At 44.2% G+C, this 15,160-nt stretch overlaps 1 protein-coding gene across 1 annotated transcript in view; it reads left to right on the plus strand.

Annotated features, from left to right (window-relative positions):
• NELL1 (neural EGFL like 1) overlaps positions 1-15,160 on the plus strand; it is a 759,185-nt gene that overhangs the window by 182,843 nt on the left and 561,182 nt on the right. Inside the window, exon 5 of the mRNA XM_015417871.1 lies at positions 13,473-13,569. Coding sequence (XP_015273357.1) covers positions 13,473-13,569 — 97 coding nt within the window. The remainder of the gene's footprint in view (positions 1-13,472; positions 13,570-15,160) is intronic.

Here is a 15,160-nt window from a genome sequence, read left to right on the forward strand (position 1 = left end):
TCAAGATTCTCATTATACTGAATTTTGAATTGGGTACCAAATGCTGTGTACTGCAGTATCATAGAAAAGATCTTTGTGTTTGCCTTGTACATGAAGTTCAGATCCACTCACATACTCTCATAGGGTGTGTGACAAAATATACATTTGTGCCAATAAGATATCAAGGATACATTCTGCCCTGACTTGGATAGCCCAAGCAAGCCTGATCTCATCAGATCTCGGAAGCTAAGCAAAGGCTGATCCTGGCTAGTATTTGGATGGGAGACCTCCAAAGAATACCAGGACCGGGAGACAGAGGCAGGTTATCAAACCACTTTTCTGAACATCTTCCATGCCCCAGTAGAAGTTGCCAGAGGTCGCCATGACTTTTAGGCATGGGCACACATGCACATACACACAAAATGCAAAAATACAAAAAAAGAATACTTTCTGATATTTCTGTGCAAAAAGAACTTTAGTTTCTTTTGTTTGATGGTTTGTCACATTCCCTGCCATACAGTTGGACATTTATGGCTGTCATTATTTTAGGCCCATTGATTTTTCTACTTTCGTTTTTCTTACTTTACCACTATTGCTGTCTTTCTCATGTCCTTGTGATTCTCTTCTGCTTTATCTGATGCATTTCCTCTCTTAAAGTAATTTTCAGCGACTACCTGTCGGCTTCTACTCTTCTTCACATAAAGTCTGCTAAAATGGTCAGCAGTTCAATTGAAGACTCATCCTTCGAACTGCTTGGGAGGGAATTATAGCCCAAGGGAGTAAATATTTCTCAAAGCCCTTTTTTCAGACTGAATGAAACATAAGCAACATAGCCTAACTTTATGTTTAGCCCTGTTTGGCAGACTTTCCTCTGGTTTTGAAAGGTTTTAATTAGGGTTAAAATTGTATTTAAGCTAGGGTACTGTAAGAGTAGAGTCCCTGTGGCACAAAAGGTTAAATCACCTGCATGGGGTCTAGTCATCTTTATCATGACTTCCACTTATCATTTTTTTCCAGCTGTCATCTTTCCAAGACCTGTCCATATGTAAGTAAATCAAATTCTTGCAGGGACCTGGCTGTTTCCTGTCTATCTTTCATGCCTTTTCCTACAGTGAAAGAGGATGATACAGGAAGTTAAAAGAATCCTCTTATATTGCAGGGAAACCATAGCATTAGGTAGTCTGTAGGGGTTACTCAAGAAGGGGTTCCTCCTGAACTGTTCTCGAATGTTTAAAAAATTGAGTCCCTTTCTCTGCTTTCCAAAGATCAAATTCCGTGAAGCCTTTTGCAGATATCATAAAATACCAATTCACTGAGCATCTTACAGTTCAAAACTCCTTCTGTTTTCTACTGTTAAATGGCTCTAGATCAAGGGTTGCACGAAGCATCTGGCAGTGACTTGGCAACCATCCTTCTTGCACAACCATCCTTCCTGTTTCCCACTGGCATGAATGTTTTTCTCTTTCCTGGGTTGCCAGATGAGGTTTCATTCATGCAGTGGAGACTAGGAAAGGCTGGTGTTTAACCATTCAGTGCAAAGGAATTTTAAAGTAATTAACAACACAGCACCGTAATTTATTTGCATAACTGCCTTGCTGCCAGTTTTAAGTTTCATTTTTAGCCCAGGTTGTTCTGTTTCTCAAAAGCAGCTTCTCTGAACACTGTACCTGTCATTGGCTGCCTTTTCTTTTTCTGAGTTTTCTGAGTTGTGCTGGTGTGACCTTGGGTCAGTTCAGAGCTGTTCTCTCACAAAACTGTTCTCAAAAGCCCTCATTAATATTTTATTTATTTATAATATTTATATACCTTCTTTTCTCTTGAGCATCTCAGGGCCCAAGATAGGATCTTCGTTTTTTCATGCTCTGCCCTTTGCCTCTGAACTCACGGGTTCCACCCTTTGATCCTGTGTAGGTGGGCTCTGGACTGGGATCACATCGTAGCATTGCAAGCTGCTCTCCTTGCAGCAGATCCCGAGGCAATTCCAGTGGGAAGCACCAAACGTTAAGAATTCAGATTTTATTGTGTGGCTTCATATGCTTGCTTTGGTCTTACATAATGAATAATTTACCACTTAATATCACACTGATCTAGTCATGAGCAATGCTCCCCCTAAGCTGTGGAGTCTTGTGAGCAAAAAATCTACTTTGTGAGCTCCTGGCCTTAAAGTCGTGAGCGAGCCATTTGGCTGCTGCATAAATTAATTTGCTCTGGAGCCATCCTTCCTGAGCTATGACAGAAATGTCTGAGCCGGAGGCTAAAAAACTGTGAGCTAGCTCACACTAAGTCAGCTTAGAGGGAACACTATTCATGAGTGGAAATAAGCTTCTTCTTGTATAGTATAAGCAGGGACTAGTGAAAAGAGGTTCTGGTGGCATATTGTTCTGAAAACCTGAGAAGGGTATAGCCTACCTCTGAGTTTGTTGTTTAATGTACTGTAAAAGTACAGGGTTCTCTCCCATCCCTGGACTGGCTTGGGTGGGCTAATACCTGTACACCTTTGTGTTATGTTCTTGGATTGTGTGTGTATCCCATGATCCACATTGTTTTGCTTCACAGAGAGATCTTCCATTAGGCTTGGAAACTGGATGCCAGAAACAGTTCCCAAGCAGTTTTTCCCCCTCAGTCCCACAAGCAGGTGATCAAAGATGTCAAAATTGTGGAATTGGTATATATACTTGGAAAGCCACTTTTGGTGCACTCCTGGTTCCCTAGACAGAATGTGAATTGCTTACATGTGGTTTTAAATTTTTTAAAATTTCTTTATTAGAAATTACTCCAGAGTGCACAACACTAACATTATTGAGAAGGTTTAAGTAATGCAATATGCCATACAGAAAGAAATGTCTTACATAAACATATTTCTTAAAATAATAATAACCTGTTATACATGAGAAGAGAACCTGCCAAACACTTTCATATTTTGAAAGTGTATCCAGCCAAATAAACAATGCATCCATTTAAATGAAAACACAAAAATCTGAGAAACAATATGGTGTTTCTGGGCTGCAGTTTTAAATTCTGACAAAACACTATTTGCTTGAAGAGTCAAGCTATTTGGAAGCAAGTGGAAGATTTTGGAAATGCCAACTTTTAGAATTTTTTGAGTTTTGAGGGTTTTTTTGTTTTTTGTTTCCAACTTGAAGTTCAATTCATCATGAAATACCATTTTTTTAAAATGCCACATTTTAAGAATGTTGACTTTCTATTACTATTTCAGTTTTAGTTATGCTTGGTGTAGAAATCTGTCTGTTCCAGGAAAACTGTGTAGAAGTGTTACATTAAGATATGCACACACAAGAAGGGGGGGGGAGGAATTCCCCTCTCCTGCAGCATCCCTTCGGCTCCCCCTTGTGTTGCTTCTGTTGGACCCTTTTCCACCGGTGCAGCATTTAGACTGGATCCCCAAGCCCTTGTGTTCTTCTGTAGCTATCCCTTGTATGCGTTTTAAGTCTTACATTTTAGGGCCAAATTACATGTTCTGGTTTTTAAAGAACTCAGACGCAATTCGAGTTCTCCAGAGCCACATAGCAGCTGCAGGAAGTGGCTTTTAAGAAATGAAGGAGAGGCCAAACAGCCACAGTGAAGGAGGAAGAACGCCTGCCTTACCCTCCAAGACATTTTCCTGCTCCAAAACAGAACTGGGGGGAATTATTTCCCCATTTTTGCTGCTCCATGCTCACAGAATACTCCACGTGGGAAATGGGGAAATACACCCTCCCTTGCACTGTTTCTGCACAGGAAAATGCCTGGTAGGGGGGAGCCAGGAGCCCTTCCTGTTTCCTCCCCCTGTGGCAACATTCCAAGGCTTTTTGGGGTCTCCTTTATTTTTAAAAGAAGAAGAAGAGTAGGTTTTTATACCTCGCTTTTCTCTACCTTAAGGAGTCTCAAAGCAGTTTATAATCTCCTTCCTTTCCTTTTCCCACAACAGTCACCTTTTGAGGTAGGTGGGGCTGAGAAACATCTAAGAGAACTGTGACTGGCCCAAAATCACCCAGCAGGCTTCATGTGGACCTGGTTCTCCAGTTTAGAGTCTGCTGCTCTTAACCACTACACCATGCTGGACCCAACACTTAAAAATACAAATGTGTAGTTTTGCCCTTAGTCCTGGCAAGTAGATCAAATAGGCAGTATTTTATCTTTCATTGGCTATTACAGTGTGACATGTTTTAGGACTGTTTTATACCCATGACACTAGTCTTGGCTATCTCAGGTACACTGTTATGTGGGTCAGTATAACAAACATGAAGTTGTCTTATGCTGAATGCTCTGTCCAGTCTCAAGTAGAGCCCTGTCCAGGGCTGTTACTTACATGTCCTTCCCGCCTGCACTATTGGAGATGCGAGGGATATTTTGCTAAGTATATGTGAAGTATGGCCTTTTCCTAGCAGGTGAACTGCGTCATCACAGCTAGCCAGCAGCAGTTCTGATGATCCCTGCAACCTAAAGAATCACCGCCATCCATCCTAGTGATCACTACAGTTACCTCTAAGCTGCCTTAGTGGGCACTGGTAAAGAACATTTCAGAGGCCAGCTCAGAGGATTTCTGTTCAGTTCACAACCAAGCTTCCATAGGAAACCATGGAGGATGGGGGCATAGAATTGGGGCCCATAGAATTGGACCCCCCGGTCCAGTCGTTTTTGAGGAGAGGCACCAGCAGCTATGCTGCAAATGTTGTGCCTCTGCCTCAAAAAACAGCCCCCCCAGCTCCAGATACCCCCAGATTGATTCTCCATTATAGCCTGCGGGGCCCATTGACTATAATAGTCCCCATAGGCTATTATGCTTTTCAGTATGATTTGTAAGCTGCCTTGAGTCACTGGGAAAAGTGGGATATAAATATCTGAATAAATAAATAATTTGGGCAGGTCGATAACATTAAGCAACTTCCTGATTGTTAGGTTAGGCAGTGTTCTGACAGTGATTGTTCCACCTCTGTTAGACTTGATCTGTAATGCTGGTTATCATATTTCACTTTTAAAAAAAAGGAGACTGCAAGAGGTCATCCCCCCCCCCCCAAGTGCTGGTCTACCCTTTTAGGGACAACATTTGGTGTAATGAAATTTGACTTGATTGTATTTTCTCTTATAATGTTTAAATTATTTTTAAAATATGGTTTAAATATAGTTTTAAAAAATCATTCTGAGATTTTTACAAGGTTATGGAAATAATCTTCTAAAAATAATTTACTCAATACTCAAAGGTAGACTTGCTCACAACTTTAATGTTACTTGCTTTTTCCCCTCATGAGGTAGAATTTCTGCTCACAAGACTGTGGAGCTTAGAGGGAACATTAGATCACGTGGCTTACACAGCATTTCAGTGCACCTCCTAGGGAATGGTATCGTTCTGATTGGTCGCTGTTACAAAGCGACCAATAGGAAGTTCGCTCAGAGGAGCCCTGGTCTGGCTCGAAGCTTAACATGGGAGTCCTATGAGGTGATTCATGTAATCATTTCAATACATTACAATTCCTCCCCCCTAAGTTAAGCCATCATCCCAATTGTTTTATTATTTACATACATGCAATCAACCTTTGTACATCAGTTATTCCAACAGTATTTACACTCATAGTCCTTCAGATAAGTCGGCATTTGCCGCGAACGCTGGGACCTGCGGAGCGGTGCAGGCTCCATGGGCAGACAAGGTTGTGGGTCAGAGTGGGGTTCACTACAGCCTGGATCAGGCACAGACTCGACTGGGATTTCAGCCCCGCACACAGGGTTCTGCCCTGACTCGGGGACAGTACCGGGCCTTTCGGTACTCACCGCCTGCTCTGGGGGTGTCCACTCGACATCAGGGGATTCAGCCGTCGGAGAGTCAGCGCTGTCCCTAGCCCAACGTCTCCTTAACTGATCTATGTGGCGCCGCCATATTCGACCGTCAGCTAACTGCACCACATACATTCGAGTACCCACAGAGTCGGATATAACCCCAGGAAGCCACAAGTGCCCGTTTGCATAATTTCGTGCGAAAACCTTGTCCCCTTTTTCAAACATGCGCACCTTCGGTTGCGCCGTGGTACGCTCGGACTGATCTTCTGATAGGTCTGGGTGCATACGGTTCAAACGGGTCGTGAGTCTCCGCCCCATTAACAATTCGGCCGGACTACGGCCTGTAGCACTACAGGGGGTGGTGTGCTGCAGCAAAAGAAAGGAGCCCAGCCTCTGGCTCCAGTCCCCTTCGTCCATTTTACCCAGGGCCTCTTTGGCCGTCCTGACCATCCGTTCGGCTTGGCCATTAGATGCCGGATGGAAAGGGGCCGAAGTCATTTGGCGTATGCCATTACTCGTGAGGAAGAGCCTAAATTCCTCAGACACAAATTGAGGCCCGTTGTCACTGACGATGACGTCAGGCAACCCGTGGGTGGCAAAAAGTCGGCGGAGCGCATGGATCACAGCAAGTGATGTGGTCGATTTCATATGCACGACCTCCAGCCATTTGGACATAGCGTCCACCACAATTAGGAACATTTGCCCTTGGAGAGGGCCAGCAAAATCTATATGCAATCTGGCCCAGGGTTTACCAGATGACTCCCAGCCTTGGGGTGTAGCTTGTGGGGGATCGGGTCTGACTTGCTGGCATTTGGGACACCCTCGTACCCATTCTTCGATCTCTTTGTCCAGCCCCGGCCACCAGACATACCCTCTGGCCAACGCTTTGGTGTGTACCATACCGGGGTGACCCTCGTGCAGCGACTCTAACACTCTCGTCCTGAGTTTGTCAGGAACCACCACCCTGTTCCCCCATAATACACAGCCCTTAGAAATGGATAGTTCATTTTGACGGCTTTTGTAAGGGCCGAACTCCGGTTCAACGCTTCCAACCGGCCACCCCCTCCAAACCCAGTTTAATACTCGGGACAGCACGCTATCCTTGGCCGTGTGTGCTGCAATGTCCCTGGATGATACCGGGGGTCGAGGAAGCTCCTCAATTGCCAAGACCTCACAGGCGGGGGCAGGGTCTGCGCCAATGTCCGGCACCGGGCACCGGCTGAGGGCATCCGCATGCCCAATCGCTTTCCCAGGCCGGTGCTCTAAGTCAAAATCATAAGCCTGCAAAAATATCGCCCATCTAAGCATGCGTGGGGACATGATGTTTGGCAATTGCTTATCGGGCGCAAAAATCCCCAGTAGCGGCTTGTGGTCAGTGACCAGCAAAAATCGTCTGCCAAAAATAAAATCATGGAACTTTTTGACAGCCGCTACCAACGCCAGACCCTCCTTGTCTATCTGGGCATAGTTCCGCTCTGCCGCAGATAGTGATCTAGAATAAAAAGCGATAGGCGCTTCGCTCCCATCAGGCATCAGATGGCTTAAAACTGCGCCTACTCCAAACGGTGAAGCGTCAGCAGCTAACACCAGGAGCTTGTGTTCATCATAATGCGTGAGTACGGCATTAGATGTCAGCAGCTCCTTGACTCCCACAAAAGCCTTTTCCTCGGCCTGCCCCCACTTCCATTTTGCCTCCTTGTGCAAAAGCGCGTGCAAAGGGGCCGCCACTGATGCCTTATGCGGTAAAAACGCATGATAAAAATTCAGGAGTCCTAAAAAGGATTGGAGCTCCTTCTTACTCACCGGCCTGGGGGCGTTTTGGATTGCAGATACCTTCTCATCCGTGGGGTGGACTCCCTCTGCGTCAATGCGAAACCCCAGGAAGTCCACACTTTCCACCCCGAGCGTGCATTTTGAGCGCTTAACTCTGAGGCCGGCATTTTGAAAACGCCTGAGGACCTCTTTAACCCGGTCCAGTAGTTCCTGTTCAGACCCGCCCGCAATCAGCACGTCGTCAAAATAGGGCACTGTGCCAGGTACCCCCCTTAGTAGACGTTCCATGAGGCCCTGAAAAATCCCAGGTGCTACGTTGACCCCGAATTGCAGCCTGTTCACTTTAAAAGCCCCTTGGTGGGTTACAATTGTTTGGGCCTCGGCAGCCTCCGGGGTGACAGGCAACTGCTGGTATGCCTGGGCCAGGTCAAATTTGGCGAAAATCTTGCCACCCCCCAGGGAAGCCAAAATGTGGCTTATTACCGGGACCGGGTACGAATGTTGCTGCAGCGCCTTGTTAATCGTACATTTGTAATCGGCGCATAGTCGTATGGACCCATCTGATTTGACAGGGGTTACGATCGGGGTCTCCCATTTGCTGTATGGTACTGGCTCTAAAACCCCTTGCTCAACTAGTTTGTCAATCTCTTTTTCCACCTTATGTTTGAGAGACACAGGTACTTTCCGATACTTCAACCTAATAGGTTTGACTGACGGATCTAAGTCAAACGCAACCGGGGGGCCCTTGTACCTTCCCAACCCTTCGGCAAATACATCAGGGAACAGGTCGTACAGCATGCCCCATTTATTTTCAGACATCCTGTTAATCCCAGAAATACCGATGCCCAATGGCTCAAACCAATCTAACCCTAGCAGGTTAACCCGGTCTCCCTCTGCAATCAGGAATGACAGTTTAACACATTTCCCCTTATACTCAACAGTAACAGAGTCCCGTCCGGCCAAGGGAATTCGGTTGCCCTGGAAGTCGGACACTCTGGTTCCCGCAGGCTGGAGCCGCCGCCGGCTTCGGTTCGGGAACAACTGGCGCCAGGACGCGGCAGAAATCACCGTCACGGACGATCCTGAGTCCACCTCCATTGTACAGGGTCGGCCGTCGAGGAGTGGAGTCACGGTGATCTTGCCCTGGCTGCTGGTGCGATTTACGGCCGATGCGCTCGACAAGGTCGCCGTCAACTGGCAGCTTGCTTCCGATGCTGAGGAACGGGTCTTGCCTTGGGTGCTGACTGGAGTGCCCCTCTGCGCTGACCGGTTGTTAGTTGAGGGATCCTTCTTCGCTGATCTGCAGACTCTGGCCAGATGACCACGCCGCCCACACGCTCTGCAGTCGACATCACGAGCCCAACAGGAGCCGCGCTGGTGCTTCCCGCCACAACCGGAGCAAGGCTTGACGTTGGTAGTCTTCGCTGGGGTCCGCTTGCCTCGAACCGCGTTGACGTCATCATCCGCGTCTTCGCCCTCGCTGTCTCGTTGAGCGTGTATACTGGGCTCTGCCACCCGCTGGCGGACCTCCTTCGTGGACTTCTCCGCTGCTTCCGCGGCCACGGCCTCTTCGTAGGCCACTGCCCAGGTCAGGGTGGTGCGGGCGAACAGCCTCTGTTGCAGCCTTTCATCTTTGAGACCGCAGACGAGACGGTCTCTGAGGGCTTCCTCCACGTTGTGGAAATTACATGGCCGTGCGGCTTTGCGAAGGGCCGCCACGAAATCTGCGATGGTCTCGCCTCCGGCCTGGTTCCGCTTGTAAAAAGCGTGCCGGCAGGCGATCTCCGACGGTTGTGGAGAATAGTGAGCCTTAAGCTTCTCCGTGATGTCAGCGTAGGTGACAGTCTTTATATCAGTTGGGGCCACCAACGACCTGGCTATGTCGAAGGTCCCCTTCCCGCAGGAACTCAGGAGGCATGCTCGTTTCTTCGCCTCATCGGTGATGTCGTGGGTCTCCAGATGGAACTCGAACCTGGACAGGTAGGAGTCCCAGTCTTCTGAGGAGGGTTCGAAGCACTCGAACTTCTGGCTTCCAGCCATCGGGGGAGACTTGGGCACCGGAGCTGGTGGCGCCTCCGCCGGATCGGCTGCTGTGCTCTGCCCGCTTTCTTCCGAGTCCGAAGTGTGGATGTCCGCAGGGCTGCCTACCTGCTCTAACATCCCATCCTCGTCGCCAATTGTTAGATCGCGCTAACAAAGGACTCGTACAGTGATTCAGCAAGTGATTCAGCTTTATTGGAAGTAACGAGCAAGCACTAACTCAGTAAGAAACCAGAACAGAAAACAGTGGGAGCTTATGCTCCTTTTAAACATAACCGGGCTAATGTAGCCACGCCTATTTACAAATAACAACCAATGAGATTGCTAGGATAAAGACCAATGGGAGTCTTTCCCTCCTAGGGAATGGTATCGTTCTGATTGGTCGCTGTTACAAAGCGACCAATAGGAAGTTCGCTCAGAGGAGCCCTGGTCTGGCTCGAAGCTTAACATGGGAGTCCTATGAGGTGATTCATGTAATCATTTCAATACATTACACCATGTATATTTGTAATTTCTCTGTATCAGATTTGTAGAGTGATAAGAGGGGCTGCTGTTTTCAGTGCACTCTATACTATTAACAAAGTGAACATACAGAACTGGAACTCTAGTATAATCATTCAAATATATTTTATGTCAAAACTGAAAAGTAACTAGTTTCTACTGGTGATATTCAAATTTCCATGGTTTGTCATAATGCTTTAATGGCAAGAGTTTCAACAAATGCAGTATGCACCAGTGTGTGGGGGGGATACCAGTTATAGGGGGAAAGCTACAAAAAGCCTATTATATTTAATATGAATGGTTGCCTGAAGAAGAAGGTAGACAGATGCTTCAGAAACATAATTAGACCAGAATGACACTGGGAGAAAAATGAAGACTCCTTTGCCACTTAACACCTACCTTATGAATGGGACTTTCTGAAAGGATGCCAGGAAGCAGGGGTTGTTACAACCTTTCTTCATAAAGGGCAAAGCCTTTGTTAAATTTTCAACAAAGCCGGAGAGAAACCATTTGGGCCTCTGCCTCATTTGTCTTCCTTACATTGTTCTATTGAGCTGCAGCATAATACATGTCGATTTGTATGCTTTACATTGAAAAATTCATTCTTCTTATGTCATTGAAGACAGATATCATACAGTCCCTTTAGACCTTCTTACTAGGCCAGATAAATAAAAATCCAATACTGTCTCGTAAGTAGTGTTGTGGAGAGAAGTACATTCCTTTGTTTTAAGCTTTGGGGCTTTTAGATGTTAACAGTTCCGCATGGAATATTGACTCGTTCTCTGAAAGGGCTAGATGTTTTCCAGTGAGGACCTCCAAGTCATGAATAAAAATATAGGTGCCATACATCTAAGCAGATTTTTGTAACACAGTGAGGAATTTCACATTACCCTTTTTAACCCGTTTTGAAACCGTTTTTGATCCGTTGTGGAGTAAACCAGTATAGGGCTGCCATTTCACACATGGCTTTCCCCTTCTGGTAAACAGCTGGATCTGAAGCGGTTTGCCATTTCAGACTGCACCGCTTTTCCCCCGCCGTTTTCCACCCGTGCGGGTGATCTCCGGCTTTTTTGGGGGATCGTTCACTTTAGAGCGCTATAGTGCTATAACACAACACTTGAGGCATTCCAGTGGGATTGATATAATGCTGTTGCATTATAGCATTATACCATTATAGCGCTATAAAGCGAATGTCCCCCCCCCCCAAAAAAAAGCCGGCGATCACCCGCCCGGGCGAAAAACGGTGGGAAAAAGCGCATTGGGAGAGGAAACTGAAGACTACTTGGAAGCGGTTGACAGGTAAAACGTTTCAGCCTCATTTCCTAAACAGGACAGAAGTGTTTGTGTATGAAATTACAAATATATTCCAGTAGGGAACCAGTTCTAAAACGGTTCTGTCTGAAATGACAGACCAGAAACCGTTTGGGAACCATTCCTCTTCCGGATTATATAATCTGTCTGAAATTCCTCAATGTGTTGTCCAGTGACTTGTTTGCTCAGAGTAGGTCAAAGGCTTTGTTTAGTCTCTCCAAGAAGTATCGGAATAGTGGTTTAATTGTGTATTTGTTCCTAAGGAAATGAGATACTTGCACTTTAATTGACTGATACAGATAATAAATACTTTCAATGATCTCTAAAATATAGGCTCAAACAATGGTGATATGTTTTGCTGCTCAAAGAGGTTACCTAGACTTTAAAAAACGAAACTTGCTGCAACATTGGTATTTCCAGCTTTAAAGCTTTTTTTTTTTTTTGGTACATTTCTTGGTGTTTTGAGTAAGTAGGACTGATTATAATTATAGTGCAGGTAAGCAGTTACTCCCCATAATTATGTGAATAACTCTTTTAAGCTATGTTAAAATTCTTAAACTGCACATTTTAAATAAAGATATTCCCTGTTTTCTTGTTGATTCCCTTTTAGCTCTCCTCAACTACCCCTGTTACTCTTTTATCACTTTTAACTTTAAAAAAACAATTTGAAGCCTGTATATACTTGGATAGCCTTTACTTACTGCTTACAACTAAATGGTTGTTTTCTTAAGGGCCCTTAAAAATCTTGTTTAATGGTGCTTAAAAATCAGAGGTCATTTGGAGTCTCTTAATGTATGTGTTTTCAAATTATACCAACACACTCAAAAAAATAGTGATTATGTGTGGTGACCTAACTGAAAGCTAACTGAAGTGTAATGAAAGGATAAAGATGTACTGAGTTGTATTGATTGCCTTATGTCTCTCTTTGGAGACTGCTTCTCATGTATGCTTAAAAATATATAGCTGTGGTGTTGATTTTGGTTGAGGACAATGAAATAAAAGCCTTTCAGCCTTTCATCCAATTCCTGTTAAGTGCACACATTGCCATTGAAAGGAGTTGATGGGTTCTTTCCTATACACTTGCCTGTCTTGCTTCTATAGATTTGAAAGGATATGTATGGCCTTGGGATAAAAGTATTTAATCACTTTCTTCAAAGCTTCATTTTAATATTCTTGTTCCAGTATATGGCAACCAGGGCTCTAGTCGGGGGGGAGCTCTCAGGTACGGAGCTCCGGAAGAGAACCTCTAGGGGGCGGGGCCGTCACGTGGTGAAGCCCCGCCCCCTTCTTTACCCCGCCCTCTGCTTCGATCCTCATTCCGTTTGGGAATGAGGATGAAGCAGGAGGGTAAGTAGCCGGGCCTTCTGACACACTTCCGGTGATGTCAGGGGGTGTGGCCTTCTGTCACTTCCAGTGATGTCAGGGGGCGTGGCATATGCAAATAAGTTATGCTAATGAGTTATGCTAATGAGCTCCGGCAGCTCTTTTTCTACAACAAGACCCCTGATGGCAACACTTCATAGTGTCCTAGCTATACATAAGTAAGGGCTAGGGAATGGGAATTGAGATTGAACATATATCTCTGCTGTTTTGGTTTGCTGTGTTTACTGTATTTTTCCTTGGCATTTTTGTTCGCAAACATAGTAGCTATTATTCAGTATTGTGTTTTGGGGGGTGGGGTTAGAATCTGTAAGAAAATACTGTGTCAAGTATGTGTTATAGTTTTTCTAGAACTTACATTGAGCATATTGCAAGCAGTAGCATTCATGAGCTAATTTTATCTTCTGTAAGCATCTTTGTTATAGAATAGCTCTTTTTATAAACTCTGTTGGCATTTACCGGGATCTGTATCTTCATCTGGTCATTGGTGTAGTGATGCTTTCTAGCTGTATCTGCAAATTTGATTTTGTACAGTTGTGGAATTAGAAAAAGAGTGTATATAATGAATGATTGTAGGTATGCCTGTATATTATTTGTGTGCATGCTTATAGATCTACAGACTTACTTTTGTTGGTGAATTTATATTTAAATCTTCTCTAATTCTAAGCAAAACAAAAATTACCCTGAGAGGCTAACTACAGCATTTTGCCCTGCAGGGTTTATGAACGTGTTATAGACCCCCCGGAGACAAATTTGACCCCAGGAAGCAATCTGTGGCTTGGACAGCGTAACAGAAAACATGGCTTCTTTAAGGTAAGCTTACGGAACTGTAGCATACAGTAATACGTTCATGTTTTGCCTCATAAAGCAGTACATAGTTCATTGGCATTTCAAAGTTACACCAAAGGTGTGTATGTGCAGATGTGTGCTTTTCACTATAGAAATGAACCTGAGTTGTTGGAGAGATTACTTCAGTTTTCAATGATGTTCGTAATGTTTTTCTGATGTGAGTATTTGGGGCAACTGATAAAACTAAACCTTTTTACTGATTGGTAACTTGCTCTCTGAAGTGAAAGACTATTCTGGCTATACAAAGATACATAAATTATGAATCCCCTGTCTTGTAACTTTACTTTTTATTTCATGCAGAGCTTACTTTAAAACAGAGGTGCCTGCCTAGTGTTTAAGCCCAACTTAAAGCCATATTTTCAGATACAGAAGGCTTTGGCTCGATGATTCAAGCAAATTATAAACAAAGTGCACTTATGGCTAAAGTATGGGTGTTTTTTTTGCCATGCTCATATGTATCACACCAGGAAGCTGAATAATTGAGTCAGCTCTTACATGTTTTGCATTCGGCTGCAGCCATAGTACTGCTTCACATGTAGATTTTAAGTTGTATAAACCAGACTGCTCTTCTTCATCCCTGATGAGAGTAGATTAGCTATGATACTCCAGTGCTGGGGGAAAGGCATTCTGCTTTATTGATTAGCATGTTTAAATGCATCTGTTTTAGGGCTGAGGCTTAACAAAAATTTAGCCCTGATTTCTTTTCACAGATGCTATTTTCCCCCCAGATGAGATTCTCATATTCTCATACATATAGGGTCAGATCACTGGACTGTGTGTTTCTGTATGATGTGAAATCTGACTCTTTTTTTAGATCAAGGGCAGATTTAAAATTGGCATAACTTGCTCTAATGCAGAAACTGCATTTTCTTATTTTTTTGGAGGGGTGGGGGTCTTCTTAAATACTAACTACTGTCTTCTTATGTCTTCATGTTCTAAGTAATGCTAGATGAATGTTAAATGTTACTGAAAAATTCATAATGAAATTCCTAATAATAATTGTACTTAAATGATACACAACTGTCATATTTGGTGTCTTACACACTGTGTCCCTGTGTTGGCTGCATATGTTAAATACATTGACTAGAATATATTTTGGGCCTTTCAAGTCTGGTTCTCTAACGTCTTTTCAATAGATACACTTGCCTGTATTTTCTTGAAATCACCTTGAATTTCCCTTGGCTATATGGCCAATAGACTCAGCTTCCATACAAAATGTTCATCTGCCAAGGAAGTTATGTTCAGGTGGTGGCAGTGATGGGAATGGCTTTTAGCAAACGAATACAGAATAGCAAGTGCAATATTGTCTAGCTGGATCAGTCAGTAAGAATCCTGTAATGGTTTTAATATGATGCAGATAACTTTTGTGTATTTTTATTTTTTCATGTAAAGAATGTGGAGAAATTGCTCCTTTACCTGGACTTCATTTCTCCATCTTAACAGCTGAGCTGTCACTATGAAGTGAAATTGATGGCAATATTTTATTCTACAGCTGTTGGGTTTTTTTAACCTCAGCTGCTACCCGTAATTCTGCAGATGGTAAACATATGTTTAT

This window comes from Gekko japonicus, unplaced genomic scaffold (assembly GCF_001447785.1).
Source record: "Gekko japonicus isolate JY-2015 unplaced genomic scaffold, Gekko_japonicus_V1.1 scaffold397, whole genome shotgun sequence".
In the NCBI taxonomy this organism is placed as follows: domain Eukaryota; kingdom Metazoa; phylum Chordata; class Lepidosauria; order Squamata; family Gekkonidae; genus Gekko; species Gekko japonicus.